The 19725-nt window shown below is 43.8% G+C and overlaps 1 protein-coding gene and 1 pseudogene across 1 annotated transcript in view; one reads left to right on the forward strand and one right to left on the reverse strand.

Annotated features, from left to right (window-relative positions):
• The window catches only part of LOC115138201 (leucine-rich repeats and immunoglobulin-like domains protein 1), a 52078-nt gene extending 43943 nt beyond the window's left edge, over positions 1-8135 (forward strand). The window contains 5 exon segments of the mRNA XM_065000245.1: positions 415-825; positions 828-869; positions 1002-1133; positions 1319-1576; positions 2303-8135. Coding sequence (XP_064856317.1) covers positions 415-825; positions 828-869; positions 1002-1133; positions 1319-1576; positions 2303-2517 — 1058 coding nt within the window. The 3' untranslated portion in view covers positions 2518-8135.
• A 4914-nt stretch (positions 8136-13049) lies between these two features.
• The window catches only part of LOC115144875 (mitochondrial S-adenosylmethionine carrier protein-like), a 68522-nt pseudogene continuing 61846 nt past the window's right edge, over positions 13050-19725 (reverse strand).

Here is a 19725-nt window from a genome sequence, read left to right on the forward strand (position 1 = left end):
GCATTTAGGAGAATTGACGTAGCGGTTAGGATATTTTGCGTAGTTAACCTTTGGTTAAGGTTAGGAAAAGGGTTATCTGACATGCTATGGAGTTGCAAAACGCTTGTGGTTAGCTGAAGTTTCTAATGAGTTAAAATGCTACGGTTGTCCCCGACGTCACTACACAAGAATCCCCTATAAGACACACTGTTCAGTGTTAACGCTGCTGCGAAGTTATCTGGGAAACACAGGGTTCAGCTCTATTCCAGTAGTGTACATTAATGCATCAACTTGAACAAAATGTGATGGACTATCACCAGTTGTCAAAATGTTGTTTAAAGTAAGTCGCTCTGGATAAAAGTGTCTGCTAAATGACTGTAAATGTAAATGTAAGTAGAGTTGGGAATGACCTGTCTGCGCTAGTGGGACTATTAGACTTTGACCTTTCCCTCCCGTCTACAGAGACGCCCCACCTGGCCCAAGAGCTGGAGGACCATAGTGTGGTGGTGGGGGAGACTGTAGCCCTGCAGTGTAAGGCCCTGGGCAGCCCCCCACCCAAAATCACCTGGCTGAGGAACGACGAGCCCCTCCGCTCCTCCGACCGACACCACTTCACCCCCGGCAACCAGCTGTTGGTGATCGGCAGCACCGCCCTAGAGGATGCTGGCAGGTACACGTGCGTAATGTCTAACACGCTGGGCACAGAGCGCGGCCACAGCCAGCTGAGTGTCCGCCAGACCGGCTGCGTCGCCCCGTCCGGCCCCAGCACCGTCACTATGGGCATCATCGTCATCGCTGTGGTGACCAGCATCGTGGTGACCTCGCTGGTGTGGGTGTGCATCATCTACCAACGCGCAAGAAGAGCGACGAGTGCAGCGTAACCAACACCGGTGAGAGGGCTCTCACATAGTTATAGTTATCACAGGAAATGGCTGTTCACCATCCATTTTCTGTTGTTGACTGTAGTTTGTGCTGGTGCTAATGTTATCTGTCCCCTCTTCTCCCCTCTCCTCCCCTCCCAGATGAGACAATCGTGCCCCCGGACGTCCCCAGCTACCTGTCCTCCCAGGGGACCCTCTCGGAGCGCCAGGACGTGTGTATCCGCGTGGAGGCTAGCATCGGACCTCCGCTCAACGGACACATAGACAACACAGGTAAAGTCTTCAGCTTGGTTCCCTTATGAACCTCCAATTCTCCTCCATGACTGAACTGCTGGACCGCTCAGTCATTTTTTTATCTAACATCAGGGAATGTTTGCTTTACGTCTACTCTAAATTCATGGAATTGTGGGAAAGTGTAGGCGCCTTAATAATGATGTTTTTTTTATTTGCTGGTGTAGGTTACAATGGGGCTGTAGTGTGTACAGAGTGTATGGAGAACGGAAACAGCTACTCCAAGACAGACTTCGACTATCTCACCCAGGGGCTGGGACCTGTAGGCCTGGAGTACCAACAACACCCCCACCACATGGACTACAGTGTACCTGTACCCCTAGGGGTGGATACGGGACCCCTCGCCAACGGGACCCCCAACGGAGTCAGAAGGGATTCCTCGCCACCTGAATTTACATCACAGAGAAACCACCACAACAGAAAAGGTATTTTGATTTTAACATTTATTTTTATTTAACCATCCTTTAACTAGGCAAGTCGGTTAAGAACAAATTCTTATTTAGAATAACGGCCTACATCGGCCAAACCCAGACGACGCTGGGCCAATTCTGTGCTGCCTTATGGGACTTCCAATCACGGCCGGGTTGTGATACATCCTGGATTCGAAACAACGTGTCTATAGTGATGCCTCAAGCACTGAGATGTGTCTTAGACCGCTGCGCCACTCAGGATCCCAGAGCGAGCTTCCTATTCCACACTGTTGAGGACAGGATGGGGAATGCTGGAGAACCTGTGGTTGGAGCCCTTAGTTGTGTAGATGACCCTGCCGTGATGAATCACCATGAATCACCATGATGGATAGTCTGCGGCCTATATTTGAGAGTGTATTCTACTGTAGTTGGTAGGATACCTCCCACCTTAAGTAAAAATGAAAAACAGCCTTGAGTTCCCATCGCTGCCACACTCACAGAGGAGCAAGATGGGTCTTGTCCTGGGATCCTGTACCTTTTGGCAAGGAACCATCTGGGAGGATTTTGGTGGTTGGAATGTCGATCTACGCTTCATCATGTAAACCTAGCAATATGGATGCATTTCATAACCCATAGCCTTGAGCTCTGTACAGATAGATGTCTTGATAAGTGTATGTGCAATGACTGGCTGACGTGGCGTTCTCTTCTCTCTCTCTGTTCTCTCTCTCTGTTCTCTCCCAGGTTCCTCAGTGAACAGGACGGGACACACAACTCTAGTGTGCTCCCCATCCCAGGAGGAGGCCTTCCACAAGCCGGTGAAACTCGCCCCCGTAAGACGCCAAGACACACTGGACACGGATCGTGAGCCAGAGCTCAGACAGACTCTACTGTCCAACGGACACACTCCCAGAGCCTCCCAGAGTGACAGCACCCCCCTCAGGAGCGCCAGCGACTAGCAGGCCCTCCCCACCCTGACACTAATAGACTCACTAGCCCTGAGTGGACTTGTTCTTTGCACTGGGAACTGCTACCTCAAACAGAGAGGCCAAGATCTGATCCCCTCCCCTGTTTGGCCTAACAGGGTGGGAGCTGGGAGGGGGGTGGCATCCAGAGGTTTGAAGGCAGAGCTTGTGTGGGTGGCGTCCCATTTGAGCGTATCAGCTGTACATACTTAAAACCTTCCCCTGGGAGGTGTCAACCAATCCTAGCTCCAAATGTGACTTGCATTTGAAGCATGCAAATGTAGGGAATGTTTTACAGTAATGTGTGAAAGAGAGCGAAAGAGATATATACCATTGGACAATTAACTGTACATAAGAGTTTTCATATATATTATATAACTTTTACAAAGAGTATTTGAATTTATTCTGTGCATGACAAAGAACGGAGTGATGGTATTTTTTTTTTCTTTTAAAAGCCTCTACTTACCAGCTTCAACTGCGGTGCCTTATTGCATGATCAAAGAAACCACAAACGGGACTTGTAGTATAGCAGAGATTTGTGAGAGCTATCGTACACTCTTTGTCATACCATGGAACACTTTATTGCACTTGAATGTTGTTTGACAAACGCAAATGCTGCCATCATGGCCTTAAACCATAACTCATATTTACTGGTATTTTATGAAGGAAGCTTTAATTTGTATTTATTTTGGTACGTGATATGGTAACACCTATGACAAGGAAGTGTTTGGGATATTAATCTAGGTTTTTGATGTTTAAGCACTTTTGTACTCATCATAAATGACCTCTGGAAACAGACTCGGTACATGTAACCCAATAGGAACGTAAGAAATCCTAGTCAGGAAATGCGACTCATTTCTGACATAGCCATGGAATGTCAAGTCTCTTCCACCTGTCATGGTACTAACTACAGTGCCTTCAGAAAGTATTCATACCCCTTGACTTATTCCACGTTTTGTTTTTATAACAGCCTGAATTCAAACTGGATTTTCACCCATCTACACACAATTACCCCATGACAAAGTGAAAACATGTTTTTAGAAATGTTTGCAGATTTATGGAAAATTACTTTCAAACTGTAACTCGGCCACTCAGGAACATTGACTGTCTTCTTGGTAAACAACTCCAATGTAAATTTGGCCTTTTGTTTTAAGTTATTATCCTGCTGAATGGTAAATTCATCTCCCAGTGTTTGGTGGAAATCAGACAGAACCAGGTTTTCCTCTCAAATTTTGCCTGCTCCTAGCTCCATTCCATTTTTTTTTATCCTGAAAAACTCCCCAGTCCTTAACAATTAAAAGCATACCCATAACATGATGCAGCCACCACTATGCTTGAAAATATGGAGAGTGGTGCTCAGTAATGTGTTGTATTGGATTTGCCCCAAACATAACACTTTGTATTCAGGATAAAAAAGTGAATTGGTTTGCCACATTCCTTGCAGTATTACTGAAAACAGGATGCATGTTTTGGAATATTAAATATTCTTTACAGGGTTCCTTTTCACTCTGTCAGTTAGGTTAGTATTGTGGAGTAAGTACAATGTTGTTGATCCATCCTCAGTTTTCTCCCATCACAGCCATTAAACTCTGTTTTAAAGTCGCCATTGTCCTCCTGGTGAAATCCCAGAGGGGTTTCCTTCCTCTCCATCAACTGAGTTAGGAACGATGCCTGATACGCCATCCCACGTGTAATTAATAACTTAACCGTAGGATATTTTTTACCAATCTACAAATGGGTGCCCTTCTTTATGAGGCATTGGAAAACTTCCCTGGTCTTTGTGGTTCAATCTGTTTGAAATTCACTGCTTGACTGAGGAACCTTAAAGATAATTGTATGTGTGGATGAGATGAGGTATGTCATTCAAAAAGCATGTTAAACACACGAGTCTATGCAACTTATGTGACTTGTTAAAAAAATGTTTACTCCTGAACTTATTTAGGCTTGACAAAACAAAGGGGTTGTATACTTATTGACTCAAGACATTTCAAGTTTTTATTTTTATGAAGTTGTAAAAATGTCTAAAAGCATATCTCCACTTTGACATTATGGGATATTGTGTGTAGATTAGTGACAAAACATCAACATTTAATCCATTTTAAATTCAGGCTGTAACTCAACCAAATGTGAAAAAAGTAAAAGGCTGTGAATACTTTCTGAAAGCACTGTACCAACCAGGGCTTAGAACCACATTTTTGTTCCCTTTGTTTTGTTCTGTACAGAACCTTTTTTTCTTATTTTGTTTTTACAACAAGAAATGTAGTTCTGAAGCTGTTTGAACCTCCAAAAATACTGATTTACAGTGCCCCCTTGAACTTTGCAACCTTTTGCCACATTTCAGGCTTCAAACATAAAGATATAAAACTGTATTTTTTTGTGAAGAATCAACAACAAGTGGGACACAATCATGAAGTGGAACGACATTTATTGGATATTTCAAACTTTTTTAACAAATCAAAAACTGAAAAATTGGGCGTGCAAAATTATTCAGCCCCTTTACTTTCAGTGCAGCAAACTCTCTCCAGAAGTTCAGTGAGGATCTCTGAATGATCCAATGTTGACCTAAATGACTAATGATGATAAATACAATCCACCTGTGTGTAATCAAGTCTCTGTATAAATGCACCTGCACTGTGATAGTCTCAGAGGTCCGTTAAAAGCGCAGAGAGCATCATGAAGAACAAGGAACACACCAGGCAGGTCCGAGATACTGTTGTGAAGAAGTTTAAAGCCGGATTTGGATACAAAAAGATTTCCCAAGCTTTAAACATCCCAAGGAGCACTGTGCAAGCGATAATATTGAAATGGAAGGAGTATCAGACCACTGCAAATCTACCAAGACCTGGCCGTCCCTCTAAACTTTCAGCTCATACAAGGAGAAGACTGATCAGAGATGCAGCCAAGAGGCCCATGATCACTCTGGATGAACTGCAGAGATCTACAGCTGAGGTGGGAGACTCTGTCCATAGGACAACAATCAGTCGTATATTGCACAAATCTGGCCTTTATGGAAGAGTGGCAAGAAGAAAGCCATTTCTTAAAGATATCCATAAAAAGTGTCGTTTAAAATTTGCCACAAGCCACCTGGGAGACACACCAAACATGTGGAAGAAGGTGCTCTGGTCAGTTGAAACCAAAATTGAACTTTTTGGCAACAATGCAAAATGTTATGTTTGGCGTAAAAGCAACACAGCTCATCACCCTGAACACACCATCCCCACTGTCAAACATGGTGGTGGCAGCATCATGGTTTGGGCCTGCTTTTCTTCAGCAGGGACAGGGAAGATGGTTAAAATTGATGGGAAGATGGATGGAGCCAAATACAGGACCATTCTGGAAGAAAACCTGATGGAGTCTGCAAAAGACCTGAGACTGGGACGGAGATTTGTCTTCCAACAAGACAATGATCCAAAACATAAAACAAAATCTACAATGGAATGGTTCAAAAATAAACATATCCAGGTGTTAGAATGGCCAAGTCAAAGTCCAGACCTGAATCCAATCGAGAATCTGTCGAAAGAACTGAAAACTGCTGTTCACAAATGCTCTCCATCCAACCTCACTGAGCTCGAGCTGTTTTGCAAGGAGGAATGGGAAAAAATTTCAGTCTCTCGATGTGCAAAACTGAGACATACCCCAAGCGACTTACAGCAGTAATCACAGCAAAAGGTGGCGCTACAAAGTATTAACTTAAGGGGGCTGAATAATTTTGCACGCCCAATTTTTCAGTTTTTGATTTGTTAAAAAAGTTTGAAATATCCAATAAATGTCATTCCACTTCATGATTGTGTCCCACTTGTTGTTGATTCTTCACAAAAAAATACAGTTTTATATCTTTGTTTGAAGCCTTAAATGTGGCAAAAGGTCGCAAAGTTCAAGGGGGCCGAATACTTTCGCAAGGCACTGTATATCGTTCCTTACTGTTCCCTTTTAAACATGTGATTTATTCTTTTTTTTATTTACGCCAACATTAAATTACTTCACCAATTAGTGCGGATAGAGCAGCTTGCTATGGAGCGGGTAAGCTATATTTTATTTTTATTTTTTTTTTTACATTCATTGGACAGACGTTAAGGCGCGAGATGCGAATTTGTTTGTGTAGTGAGAGAGAGCAGAGGAGGCTTGGCTTGAAGCGCTGGGCATCTTGTTTATTACATGCAGTTATATGAATTAGGCCCACAAATATTCAACCTACGGAAGAGTGTCTTCTATGGAGGAACTTTGAATGTCTTTGAACTTCAGAGAGTTGGCTTAACGTTGGACCAGAGCTAGCTAGCTAACAAGCTGTGCCGAGCAGCACCAGAATGAATATACAAACATGTCTTTCCTATTTGTAGTTAATAAATCCAATCCAACGTGTTAACTATAGTATCCTTAACTAACATTGAAAAAGTTAATACATTCTTCTCTAGGTAAAAAATCTCTCCCTAATTTCTGAATCTTGCTTGTAATTTCTGTAGGCTACAGTAGCCTATTCTTCGGAGCGCCGCACACACTGGTAAAGATTTCCAGTTGACAGGCAGACACTGGAATAAGTTTCAGAGTGAGAATGAGAGCTTTGCATAGCTGCTTTGTTGCATTTTTTTTGCCAGAACTACCGATTCCCATGCTTTTATAATAACGGTTCTGTTCAGGAACAGTGTAGAACACTTTTGTTCTGATACTGTTCCTTGAAAATGTTGTGTTCTGTTCCCTGAACTAGTTCCAACACCTGCTACCAACAAGCTGCTGCACTTCAGTTGCCTTTTGGTTTAGGGAATAGATCCTCCACGGTGCCTCAGCTCCATTTGTTTTCATTATTCTTTATTTTTTCAACTAAAGGTCCAGATCCTTTGAATACACATTTGTTATGAATGTGGTTCAATTCCTAGAATCATTTGGTATCCCCCTTCCATCCCAGTATGTTATCCTATACCATGAACCTGCCACGCTGTAAAAGGGAATGTGGAATTCTTACCAGGAGGGCATTTTGAGACCGTTGTCATACTGTTTGATTGCTATCATGTCTCACTGTTGTGTGTGTGTGTGCACACAGGGAATGGCCAGTATTTAGCCTTTGTCAGAGCACCACACACAATAATACTGATAATAATAATCATCATCATTATGATAATGGTACAAAAACCTGTTTTTATTATTGACTGGTACAAACTGAACACCTCTAAATTCTATCAACAGCTGACTGTTGGGAAACTTGTGAAATGTATCCCTTCCAACCTTAGGAGAAATGCCCCCCGTCTACAGGCCTGGGTAAACTGGGCTGACAAAACCAGATACTGTGAATGTCAGTTTAAACAGAATTACATTTTGTAATGTATGCATATGTTTAGCCATTTTCTAGGCTAATTGTTTGTAAGCACTTGTTTTGCTATTTACTTTATCAAAAATGGGTCAAATTGTTTGACTTATGAGAATATTCTTCAGAGAGCAGGGATTCTAGATGGTCAGTCATAAGTTGTCAGTAGAGTGTCGGCCCATTATGTCAACGCCTGAATGGATGCAGGGGTGATGTGCAGTAATTTATTGAAATAAACTGTCTGAAACCATTGTACCAATGTCAAAGCTTAAACATTGAAGTGTCTAATAAAATCACATTTTTGCTATTATATAAATGTGTAGTATGTTTTTCCTTGTCTTTGTGGTTCAATAATGTGGTCTCAAATGGGCTAGGCAAAGCAAATGCATTGGTTTAGACTACTTTGTTAAAAGCATAGAGAACTCATTCCTGTGTCTTCTGCCTCAATGTAAATAAACAGCAAAAAAAGATTGTCTTTCAAAGATAATTTGTAAAAATACAATTAACTTCACAGATCTTCATTGTAAAGGGTTTAAACCCTGTTTCCCATGCTTGTTCAATGAACCATAAACAATTAATGAATATGCACCTGTGAAGGTCGTTAAGGCACTAACAGCTTACAGACGGTAGGCAATTAAGGTCACAGTTATGAAAACCTAGGACACTAAAGAGGCCTTTCTACTGACTCTGGAAAAACACCAAAAGAAAGATCCCCAGGGTCCATGCTCATCTGTGTGAAAGTGCCTTAGGCATGCTGCAAGGAGGCATGAGGACTGCAGATGTGGCCAGGGCAATAAATTGCAATGTCCGTACTGTGAGACGCCTAAGACCGTACTACAGGGAGACAGGACGACAGCTGACCGTCCTCACAGTGGCAGACCACGTGTAACAACACCTGCACAGGATCAGTACATCCGAACGTCACACCTGCGGGACAGGTACAGGATGGCAACAACAACTGCCCGAGTTACACCAGGAATGCACAATCCCTCCATCAGTGCTCAGACTGTCCGCAATAGGCTGAGAGAGGCTGGACTGAGGACTTGTAGGCCTGTTGTAAGGCAGGTCCTCACCAGACATCACCGGCAACAACGTCGCCTATGGGCACAAACCCACCGTCGCTGGACCAGACAGGACTGGCAAAAAGTGCTCTTCACGGTTTTGTGGGTGATGGTCAGATTCGCGTTTATCGTCGAAGGAATGAGCATTACCCCGAGGCCTGTACTCTGGAGCGAGATCGATTTGGAGGTGGAGGGTCCATCATGGTCTGGGGCGAAGTGCACTGCATCATATGACTGAGCTTGTTGTCATTGCAGGCAATCTCAACGCTGTGCACTACAGGGAAGACATCCTCCTCCCTCATGTGGTACCCTTCTTGCAGGCTCACCCTGACATGACCCTCCAGCATGACAATGCCACAAGCCATACTGCTCATTGTGTGCGTGATTTCCTTCAAGACAGGAATGTCAGTGTTCTGCCATGGCCAGCAAAGAGCCTGGATCTCAATCCCATTGAGCACATCTGGGACCTGTTGGATCGGAGGGTGGGGGCTAGGGTCATTCCCCCCAGAAATGTCTGGGAACTTGCAGGTGCCTTGGTGGAAGAGTGGGGTAACATCTCACAGCAAGAACTGGCAAATCTGGTGCAGTCCATGAGGAGGAGATGCACTGCGGTACTTAATGCAGCTGATGGCCACCCCAGATACTGACTGTTACTTTTGATTTTGACCCCCCTTTGTTCAGGGACACATTATTCAATTTGTGTTAGTCACATGTCTGTGGAACTTTTCAGTTTATGTCTCAGTTGTTGAATCTTCTTATGTTCATACAAATATTTACACATGTTAAGTTTGCTGAAAATCAACACAGTTGACAGTGAGAGGGTGTTTCTTTTTGGCTGAGTTTACATAGGAGGTCCATCTCGAAAGTCAAGTGTGAGTGGCTGGACAGAATGTGCATTCCAGATGGACGTCCGTCAGTTGTTGACTGACAGCCTCCAGGACAGGAGTTGGTCCTCTGGTGCACCAATCAAATGCATGGTATTGTTCCCCAAAAGCCTAGTGACAGGCTGTGTGACAAACATTCCCACCTGTGTAACATTCATCTCCCTCTTGCCCTCCCAGGCTTTAATGGTCTTTACCTTCCTTCCAACAAACATCTGAAGGACACAATTGAGATAAATAGTAATGGTGTCTTTTTGTGGACAAAGCCTATACATTTTGGGATAAACGCCCAAAATTAGGTCTGTAGGAGATCTTATATGTTTTGTCCTATGAGGAACTCTTCATCAGCTAATATCACTTTTCGTGAAATTTTAAGCACTTATGTAATTTAAAAAAGCATTTAAAGGCTTCCTATTTCATAAAGTGTTAACTGACTGATAAGACCGCCTATAGGGAGGAGGCCTGGCAGTGTGGAACCAGGACAACAACCTCTTCCTCAATGTGAGCAAGACAAAGGAGACGATCGTGACTACAGGAAAATGAGGGCAGAGCACACCCCCATTCACATCGACAGGGTTGTAGTGGAGCGGGTCGAGAGCTTCAAGTTTCTTGGTGTCCACATCACTAAGGACCTATCATGGTCCAAACACACCAAGACAGTTGTGAAGAGGGCAAGACGACGCCTATTAAGAGGCTGAAAAGATTTGTCATGGGTCCTCAGATCCTCAAAAAGTTCTACAGCTGCACCATCGAGAGCATAAACGCCCAAAATGGCGGTGATGGTTGCATCACCGCTTCGTATGGCAACTGCTCGACATCCGACCGCCATCGCTACAGAGGGTAGTGTGCACGGCCCAGTACATCACTGGGGCCGAGCCATCCAGGAACTCTATACCAGGCGGTGTCAGAGGAATGCCCTAAAAATTGTCAAAGAATCCAGCCACCCAAATCATAGATTGTTCTCTCTGCTATCACATGGCAAGTGGTACTGGAGCACCAAGTCTGGGACTAAAAGACTCCTTAACAGTTTCTACCCTCAAGACTTAAGACTGCTGAACTGTTCATCAAATGGCCACCTGGACTATTTACATTGACCCCCTTATTTTATTCTTATTTTTTGCACTCTTGTACAGGCTCGATGTTCACTCAATGGATTCTAACCACACACTCACACATAATACACTGACGTTCCAACACACACACACACACACACACACACACACATACACACACACACACACACACACACACACACACACACACACACCCCCCCACCTACATGTACATATTACATGAATTACCTCGACTAACTTGTACCCCCTGCACATTGAGTTGGTACCGGTACTACTTGTATATGGTCCCGTGTGGCTCAGTTGGTAGAGCATGGAGCTTGCAACGCCAAGGGTTGCGAGTTTGATTCCCACTTGGAAAAATGTATCTACAGATGCCTCTAAATTGCTTTGGATAAAAGTGTCTGCTAAATGGCATATTATATCTAGCCTCGTTATTTTATTGTGTTACTATTTTTCCTTTAGTTTAACAAATTTCTCTTATATTCTTTTTTTAAAACTCTGCATTGTTGGTTAAGGCCTTGTAAGTATGCATTTCACAGTAAGGGCTACTACACCTGTTGTATTCAGCGCATGTGACAAAACAAACATTTTATTTGATATCTCATAGAACAAAACGGATACGATTTTCGGACATGATTCCAAAACCCTATTCTTTGCCCAATCATTTTCCCCATAGGGATGGCGGAACGAACCACAGTTAACTCATTTCCCCGTTTTACGACTACAGGCTGGTGACCTCTATTGGGGTTTATTCACAAAACATGGCCCCGTTGTAAATGTACCACCTGTTTTTGGGAAAAGTATTTTATTTTTATGCTTGCTCCATACTCTGGTTGTTCATCAACACAATAGAGAGTTCAAGGTTGATATCTATTCAGGATGTCATTGAGTATTGACCAGTTTTTAATACTGGGTAAAGCAGGTGGTCAATTTAATTGTGGTATGTACCTTTAATTACAACCCATTCGATGAGACCTGGCTAAAAGTCCATTATTGTAGTTTGTCCATCCATCTGCATTCATGTGATGACAGTTGTGGTGACACAAATCCTCTAGTAAATTAGTGTATAATCCACCAGAATCACAGGCCCTAGGCCTCGGGTCCCATCTAACACCGATGACACACAGCCTGCAGGCATCCTTGGTGTGGTTGAAAGAAACTTGAAGCATCCGGTTTTCAGGGGAAAAGCAGAGAAGAGGCGATGCCTGAAAACTGGATGCTTCCGGTTTCCGCCGACCCCGCTCAGGCAATTCATTTATGCCTGCTAATTTAGCCTGCAAGTGGATGAGCCCTTGATGCTTCTCTAATAGGCTATTTCTGGGGTGAATGGCTCCCTGGTGGCTTTTCACCGTATCTCCATACTGAATAACAGAGAGGACCTTGGATGGTGAGGTCGCCATTATTCTACCATTTAAAAACATGATTTCTATATACATTTCCACACTATGAGGTTGGAATAATACTGTGAAATTGTTTGAAAAGACTACCTACAATTTCAGCCTGTAGTGGTCGGATGAAGTTTTGGACTGCCTGGTGATGTCACCAGGCGGTAAATTAGTTAATAGACTTCTCGGGCTAATAACAGCTAGTTTTCCGTTTTTCCCTCCCACCCAGACCACTCCCAGACAGTCCTAGATAAATTCTTGCTTGAGTAATTGCTCTTTGCTACAAAGCTAATTTTGTTTCTTTTTGACCATTTTAATTGAAAACAATCACAGTAAGGTACTGAGAGAAATTATTGATATTGAGTTAAAAATGGCTGCATTTTACCTTTAATTACCCAGCTTTAGACAATGAAGTTCACCATTGGGAGACCTGGAGAAAGAGGTCACAAGGAACAAAAATAATCACAATAAGGTTCGTAGTTTGAAAAGATGGCTTTTAGCACCATTTCCACTCACACGTGGTCATACAGTGTAGCTACTCTGGCTCGGAGGTGTACGTTTCTTTTGAAAGCGATCCGTGTTGTTAAATAACTGGAATTCAGGCAGTTAAACTCAATCTGCAGTGCACTGATGAGCAGGAATGCAGACCTCGGGGTAATGCGATCAGGGATGACTCGCCACAGGCACCAGGTGTTCCTCCTCGGGTCCCGGGGCCTGCAAGACGAGGGCCGGTTCAGGCTGGGACAGCACAGCACAGGGCCCTCCAGGGACAACCCTCTACTCTCCCATCTGCCCTCCCCTCTCCTCTCCCCAGGCCAAAGACAGGGCCTTTATATCAGAGTGAGTCGGACCTTCTCATAGGCTCCCAGGAAGATAAATCCTCCCAGATTGATGGACGTGACTCAGTTGCATTAGGTATTATGTACAGAGTAACATGCTATTTTCTTTATCTTGCTCCATGTTTCTCTTCTAACCTGTATGTTCTGAGAGAGACTATTTTAGGGAGCAGTGGCCTACTAAGATGATCTAGAATCAGTTTTATGGAACAGAGAGGCAGTTCTAGAAGGTAGGAAATAGAAATGATGTTTTGGAGGCGGTTTTGGAAGCTAGGGGACTGGAGAGGCTGTTTTACAGTCAGTTTTAGAAAGCTAGGGGACTCTCCAGGCTGTTGATGTTGTGGGGGTCAGGGGATGTGACAGGCCTTGAGAGAGACAGTCCATGAGAGTGCGCCAGTCTCTCAAGGCCCTTTTCCACACAGCTGTTTTGTGGATTACTGCTGAACCCCTGCTGGAGCTCTCTCTCTCTGCATGACTGATGGCCAGTTGACATTCACACACGTCCCTCTACTGACCATCCGTATGGCCGTCCAGCAACAGCCCCCTCAACTGGCTCAGCTCACACACCCCGGATCAGCGCAGCCATTCCTCTATCTCCTTTTCTCCCTCTTTCTCTCTCCCCCCACTCTCTTGTAGACACACACACACACCAGCATTTACTCTCTCTCTCCACTTCTCCCTCTCTCCCTACTGACTGGACATATATTGGGTCCTGTCAATTGGACTGTTTTGTTGCTTACTGAGGAACCCCACCTTGACAATATACCCCCCACACTCCCATGTCTGTCTGTCTGTCTGTCTGTCTGTCTGTCTGTCTGTCTGTCTGTCTGTCTGTCTGTCTGTCTGTCTGTCTGTCTGTCTGTCTGTCTGTCTGTCTGTCTGTCTGTCTGTCTGTCTGTCTGTCTGTCTGTCTGTCTGTCTGTCTGTCTGTCTGTCTGTCGACGGAGAAGATGGCTGACGTTTTATGTGCTCCCAACAGATTGTGTTTTTATGTACATTTTTTTGCGTTTGTAACTTATTTTTTTTAAACTTATTTTGTACATAATGTTGCTGATACCTTCTCTTATGACCAAAAATAACTTCTGCAGCGATTACTCACCACGAACTGGCAGAAGCTTTTTTAAATTTAACGAGTCCGACGAGCCCAATGTGAACAACGTACTGCTTTCCCGGGAACAGGCCCAAATCCCTGTCATTTGCGTGAAGAGACGACAGAGGAAAAGAGGATGGAGGTCGGGCTGCATTCTGAGAAATCATAGGCGATCTAATAAACCCCCCTGCCTTCCGTTCTTTCAGCTAACGTGCAATCATTGGAAAATAAAATTGACGACCTACTATGAAGATTAAACTACCAATGGGACATTAAAAACTGTAATATTCTTATGCTTCACGGCTGAACGATGACATTATCAACATACAGCTGGCTGGTTATACGCTGCATCGGCAGGATAGAACAGCGACATTTGGAAAGACAAAGGCTGGTGGACTGCATGCATGTAAACAACAGCTGGTCCATGATATCTAAGGAATTCTCAAGGTTTTGCAACATAAGGTAGAGTATCTCATGATAAGCTGTAGACCACATTAACTACCTAAAGAGTTTATCTGTATTTTTTGTATCTGTCTACATGCCACCACAGACCGATGCTGACACTAAGACCGCACTCAATGTGCTATATTCCACCATTAGCAAACAGGAAACGCTCATCCAGAGGCGGCCCTCTGTTTTACCAAATTTCGATAAGCATGTTAAATGTGCAACCAGAGGGGGAAAAAACTCTAGACCACCTTTATTCCACACACAGAGATGTGTACAAAGCTCTACACTTGGCACATCTGACCATCATTTTATCCTCCTGATTCCTGATTACAAGCAAAAATTAAATCTGGATGCAAAATTAAAGTGGTCAGATGAAGCAGATGCTAAGCTACAAGTACTGTTTTGCTATCACAGACTGGAATATGTTCCCAGATTCTTCCTATGGCACTGAGGAGTACATCACATCAGTCATTGGCTTTATCAATTTTATTTGAACTTTTATTTAAGTAGGCAAGTCAGTTAAGAACAAATTCTTATTTTCAATGACGGCCTAGGAACAGTGGGTTAACTGCCTGTTCAGTGGCAGAACGACAGATTTGTACCTTGTCAGCTCAGGGATATGAACTTGCAACCTTGCGGTTAGTAGTCCAACGCTCTAACCACTAGGCTACCCTGCCACCCCATCAATAAGTGCATTGATGACGTCGTCCCCACCAGAAGCCATGTATTACAGGCAACATCCGCAATGAGCTGAAGGCTAATGCTGCCGCTTTCAAGGAGCGGGACTCTAACCCGGATGTTAATAAGAAATCCCGCTATGCCCTCCGACGAACCATCAAGCAGGCAAAGAGTCAATAAAGGACTAAGATCGAATCGTACTACACCGGCTCCAACACTAGTCGGATGTGGCAGAGCTTGCATACCATTACAGACTACAAAGGGAAGCACAGCCGAGAGCTGTCCAGTGACACGAGCCTACCAGTAGCACTCAGATCTGTAGACATGAAGTGCTTTGAAAGGCTGGTCATGGCTCACATCCACATCATTATCCCAGAAATCCTAGACCCACACCAATTTGCATACCACTCTAATAGATCCACAGATGATGCAATCTCTATTACACACCACACAGCCCTTTCCCACCTGAACAAAAATAATACCTATGTGAGAATGCTATTCATTGACTACAGCTCAGCGTTCAACACCATAGTGCCCTCAAAGCTTATCAATAATCTAAGGACCCTGGGACTAAACACCTCCCTCTGAAACTGGATCCGGGACTTCATGATGGGCCACCCCCAGGTGGTAAGGGTAGGTAACAAGACATCCGCCACGCTGATCCTCAACACGAGCACCCTCAGGGGTGCTTTTTCAGTCTCCAACACCATCATTAAGTTTGCAGATGACACAACAGTGGTAGGCCTGATCACTGACAACGATGAGACAGCGTATAGGGAGGAGGTCAGAGACCTGGTCATGTGGTGCCAGGACAACAACCTCTCCCTCAACGTGAGCAAGACAAAGGAGATGATTGTGGACTACAGGAAATGGAGGACCGAACACGCCCCCATTCTTATCGACGGGCTGTAGTGGAACAGGTTGAGAGTTTCAAGTTCCTTGGTGTCCACATCACCAACAAACTAACATGGTCCAAGCACACCAAGACAGTCGTGAAGAGGGCACGACAAAACCTATTCCCCCTCAGGAGACTGAGAAGATTTAGCATGGGTCCTCAGATCCTCAAAAGGTTCTACAGCTGCCCAGTCGAGAGCATCCTGGTTGCATCACTGCCTGGTATGGCAACTGCTCGGTCTCCGACCACATGCCACTACAGAGGGTAGTGCGTACGGCCCAGTACATCACTTGGGCCAAGATTCCTGCTATCCAGGACCTCTATACCAGGTGGTGTCAGAGGAAGGCCCTACCATTGTCAAAGACTTCAGCTACTCTAGTCATAGACTGTTCTCTCTGCTACCCCATGGTAAGCGGTACCAGTGCGCCATGTCTAGGTCCAATAGGCTTCTAAACAGCTTCTACCCCCCAAGCCATAAGACTCCTGAACATCTAATCAAATGGCTACCCAGACTATTTGCATTGCCCCCCCCCCCCCCACACGCTGCTGCTACTCTTTGTTATTATCTATGCATAGTCACTTTAATAACTCTACCTACATGTACATATTACCTCAATTACCTTGACTAACCGGTGCCCCGACACATTGACTCTGTACTGGTACCCCCTGTATATAGTCTCGCTATTGTTATTTTACTGCTGCTCTTTAACTGCTTGTTACTTTAATTTCTTATTCTTATTCATATTTTTTAAACTGCATTGTTGGTTAGGTGCTTGTAATTAAGCATTTCACTGTAAGGTCTACTACACCTGTTCTATTCGGCACATGTGACTTAATTTTTTTTTATTTGATTGGTCTCTGTCTGGCTGTCTGTCTTGGCTCTGCTCTGGCCACTAGCAGCTCTAACTGCTCGGAGTGCCCTGGCTGCTCCAGGACTGGCCTACGTAACACACCAGGCCCCAGAGACCTGGGACACCTGTGGGGGCTGGGGGGATGGTGGGCTGGGGGGAGGTTTTATGGCCCTCCATTTAGAAAACGGGGTCACAAATGGTCTAACCACTAACACATCAGTTTTGTCAACTGCAAATCTGTACAAGGTGCCAAGCACGTCAGGGATCATTCAACTATCTCAGCCATTCACGGAACTCCATGTTTAAGAATGCTCCAAGTTGGATTGGATGTTTTGGAGAGACTGTGTCGTGTGTGTGTGTGTGTGTGTGTGTGTGTGTGTGTGTGTGTGTGTGTGTGTGTGTGTGTGTGTGTGTGTGTGTGTGTGCGTGCGCGTGCTTGCGCGTGTGCGTGTGTGTGTGTGTGTGTGTGTGTGTGTGTGTGTGTGTGTGTGTGTGTGTGCGTAAATGCTTAAGCTCGAACAAATGAGGAAGGGGGCATTTCTCAAAGCGTGTTATCCTACCCTTCAGTTATCACCTTTGACTGAAACAGAAGTCAGCACCCGCTGTGTGTGAATCTCAACCTTTTCCATCACACACGTTACTCACCTGCGTTACATATCAAAATATTGTACTCTTAAAAATGTGAATGTGGTAGGCTGACAGTTTTGTTCCTAGAACAAACCAAGGAAAATAATAGTCAAAGATAATGTCACATTTTCAGTATCTGTCTGTATATAAGCACAGGTTCAGAACAGTTCTTCAGCGTTCTAAGATTATCCAGACCACCTAAATCACCTCCATATGTTCTGGCTCACTCAGCTAGAACAGTTTGTCACATCCTGTCTGGGAGAAGCCCCACCTGTGGAACAGAATGGCTGAACTTCTTCCATCTTCCCCTGGGGCTCTCTGACTCATTGTGACATCAGCGGCCCACCGGCCACACAGATCAGTCATGCACTGATCACTGGCCAATAACCTCTCAGCCTCCTGACCGTGCAGGCTAAAATTACCCTGAGGCCTCAGCAGGAGAGAGAAAGCTGATGATCAGCAGGAAGGCTTTGGTGTTAATCATGCTGAGAACCAGTGGTCTTAGATAAACCTCATCTCTTTTTGATCAGGAACATTGATCTAAGAGACACACTTTTCTTCTCATTAATTATCTGCTCAAAGGGGGTGCATTTATTTGACCTTCATCTGCACTAATGTGAAATAAATGGACAGTAGGCATTCACTAAACACATTTCACTAGACCTATGTGACAAAACATATATTCATTAGAGCTTTCACCTTCTATGAGGTGACTATGGTGGAATCAAGGAGAACAGAATGGTAGGCTATACTACAAAGCAGGATCAGTGAGTTAGCCAGCTAACTTAAATAAACAACCAGAAATGACTATGGATTTTCTGGTTTATTAAAGTGAAAGTGTGAGATTTTGATAATTAAGGGCTTTGTCTACTTACCAAGAGTCAGATGAACTCATGGATACTATTTGAAGGTTGTTGAAGGTGGTTTCGTGAGCCAATGCTAACAAACTTTAGTGCTAGTTAGCAAGCAACTTCCTTGAAACTACACTCAGAGACATACAAATGCTATCTATGAGTTCAGCTGACTCTGGGTAAGTATAAAAAATTGCTTAATTCTTTAGAGTCTAAGATGTTGGGGGTGCTAAGATGACATATGGAATTGTTTTAAGGTGGTCATAATATGGATCATTTAGCTATTTTACCCTTTAGGTATAAAAAAAAGTATTTAAAAATGATTTGATAAAATATATATTAAGCCTGTAATACTTAAGCCCATAGAAACCCATTGCATAACGCATTCATAAATGGCAAAAAGGACAGTCCAAAAATAAATCATAAGAAGTGTCTGAAGTGTTTGAAATGTCTGTCCTAAATCTAGGATATATATATATATATATATATATATATATATATATATAAAAATATATATATTATAAAAATATATATATTTCCTTTTTTTACACATACAGTGGCTTGCGAAAGTATTCACCCCCCTTGTAATTTTTCCTTTTTTATCACCTTACAACCTGGAATTAAAATAGTTTTTGGGGGGATTTGTATCATTTGATTTACACAACATGCCTACCACTTTGAAGATAAAAAATATTAAGAATCACCCCCCCCCAAAGTCAATACTTTGTAGAGACACCTTTTTCAGCAATTACAGCTGCAAGTCTCTTGGGGTATGTCTCTATAAGCTTGGCACATCTAGCCACTGGGATTTTTGCCCATTCTTCAAGGCAAAACTGCTCCAGCTCCTTAAAGTTGGATGGGTTCCGGCTGGTGTACATCAATCTTTAAGTCACACCACAGATTCTCAATTGGATTGAGGTCTGGGCTTTGACTAGGCCATTCCAAGACATTTAAATATTTGCCCTTAAACCACTCGAGTGTTATTTTAGCAGTATGCTTAGAGCCATTGTCTTGCTGGAAGGTGAACCTCCGTCCCAGTCTCAAAACTCTGGAAGACTGAAACAGGTTTCCCTCAAGGATTTCCCTGTATTTAGCGCCATCCATCATTCCTTCAACAGCATGATGCTGCCACCACCATGCACTGTGGGGATGGTTTCTCGGTGTAACGGATTTCCTCCTCTTCGTCTGAGGAGGAGTAAGGATCGGACCAAAATGCAGCATGGTAAGT

This window comes from Oncorhynchus nerka, linkage group LG2, assembly GCF_034236695.1.
Source record: "Oncorhynchus nerka isolate Pitt River linkage group LG2, Oner_Uvic_2.0, whole genome shotgun sequence".
In the NCBI taxonomy this organism is placed as follows: Eukaryota; Metazoa; Chordata; class Actinopteri; order Salmoniformes; family Salmonidae; genus Oncorhynchus; species Oncorhynchus nerka.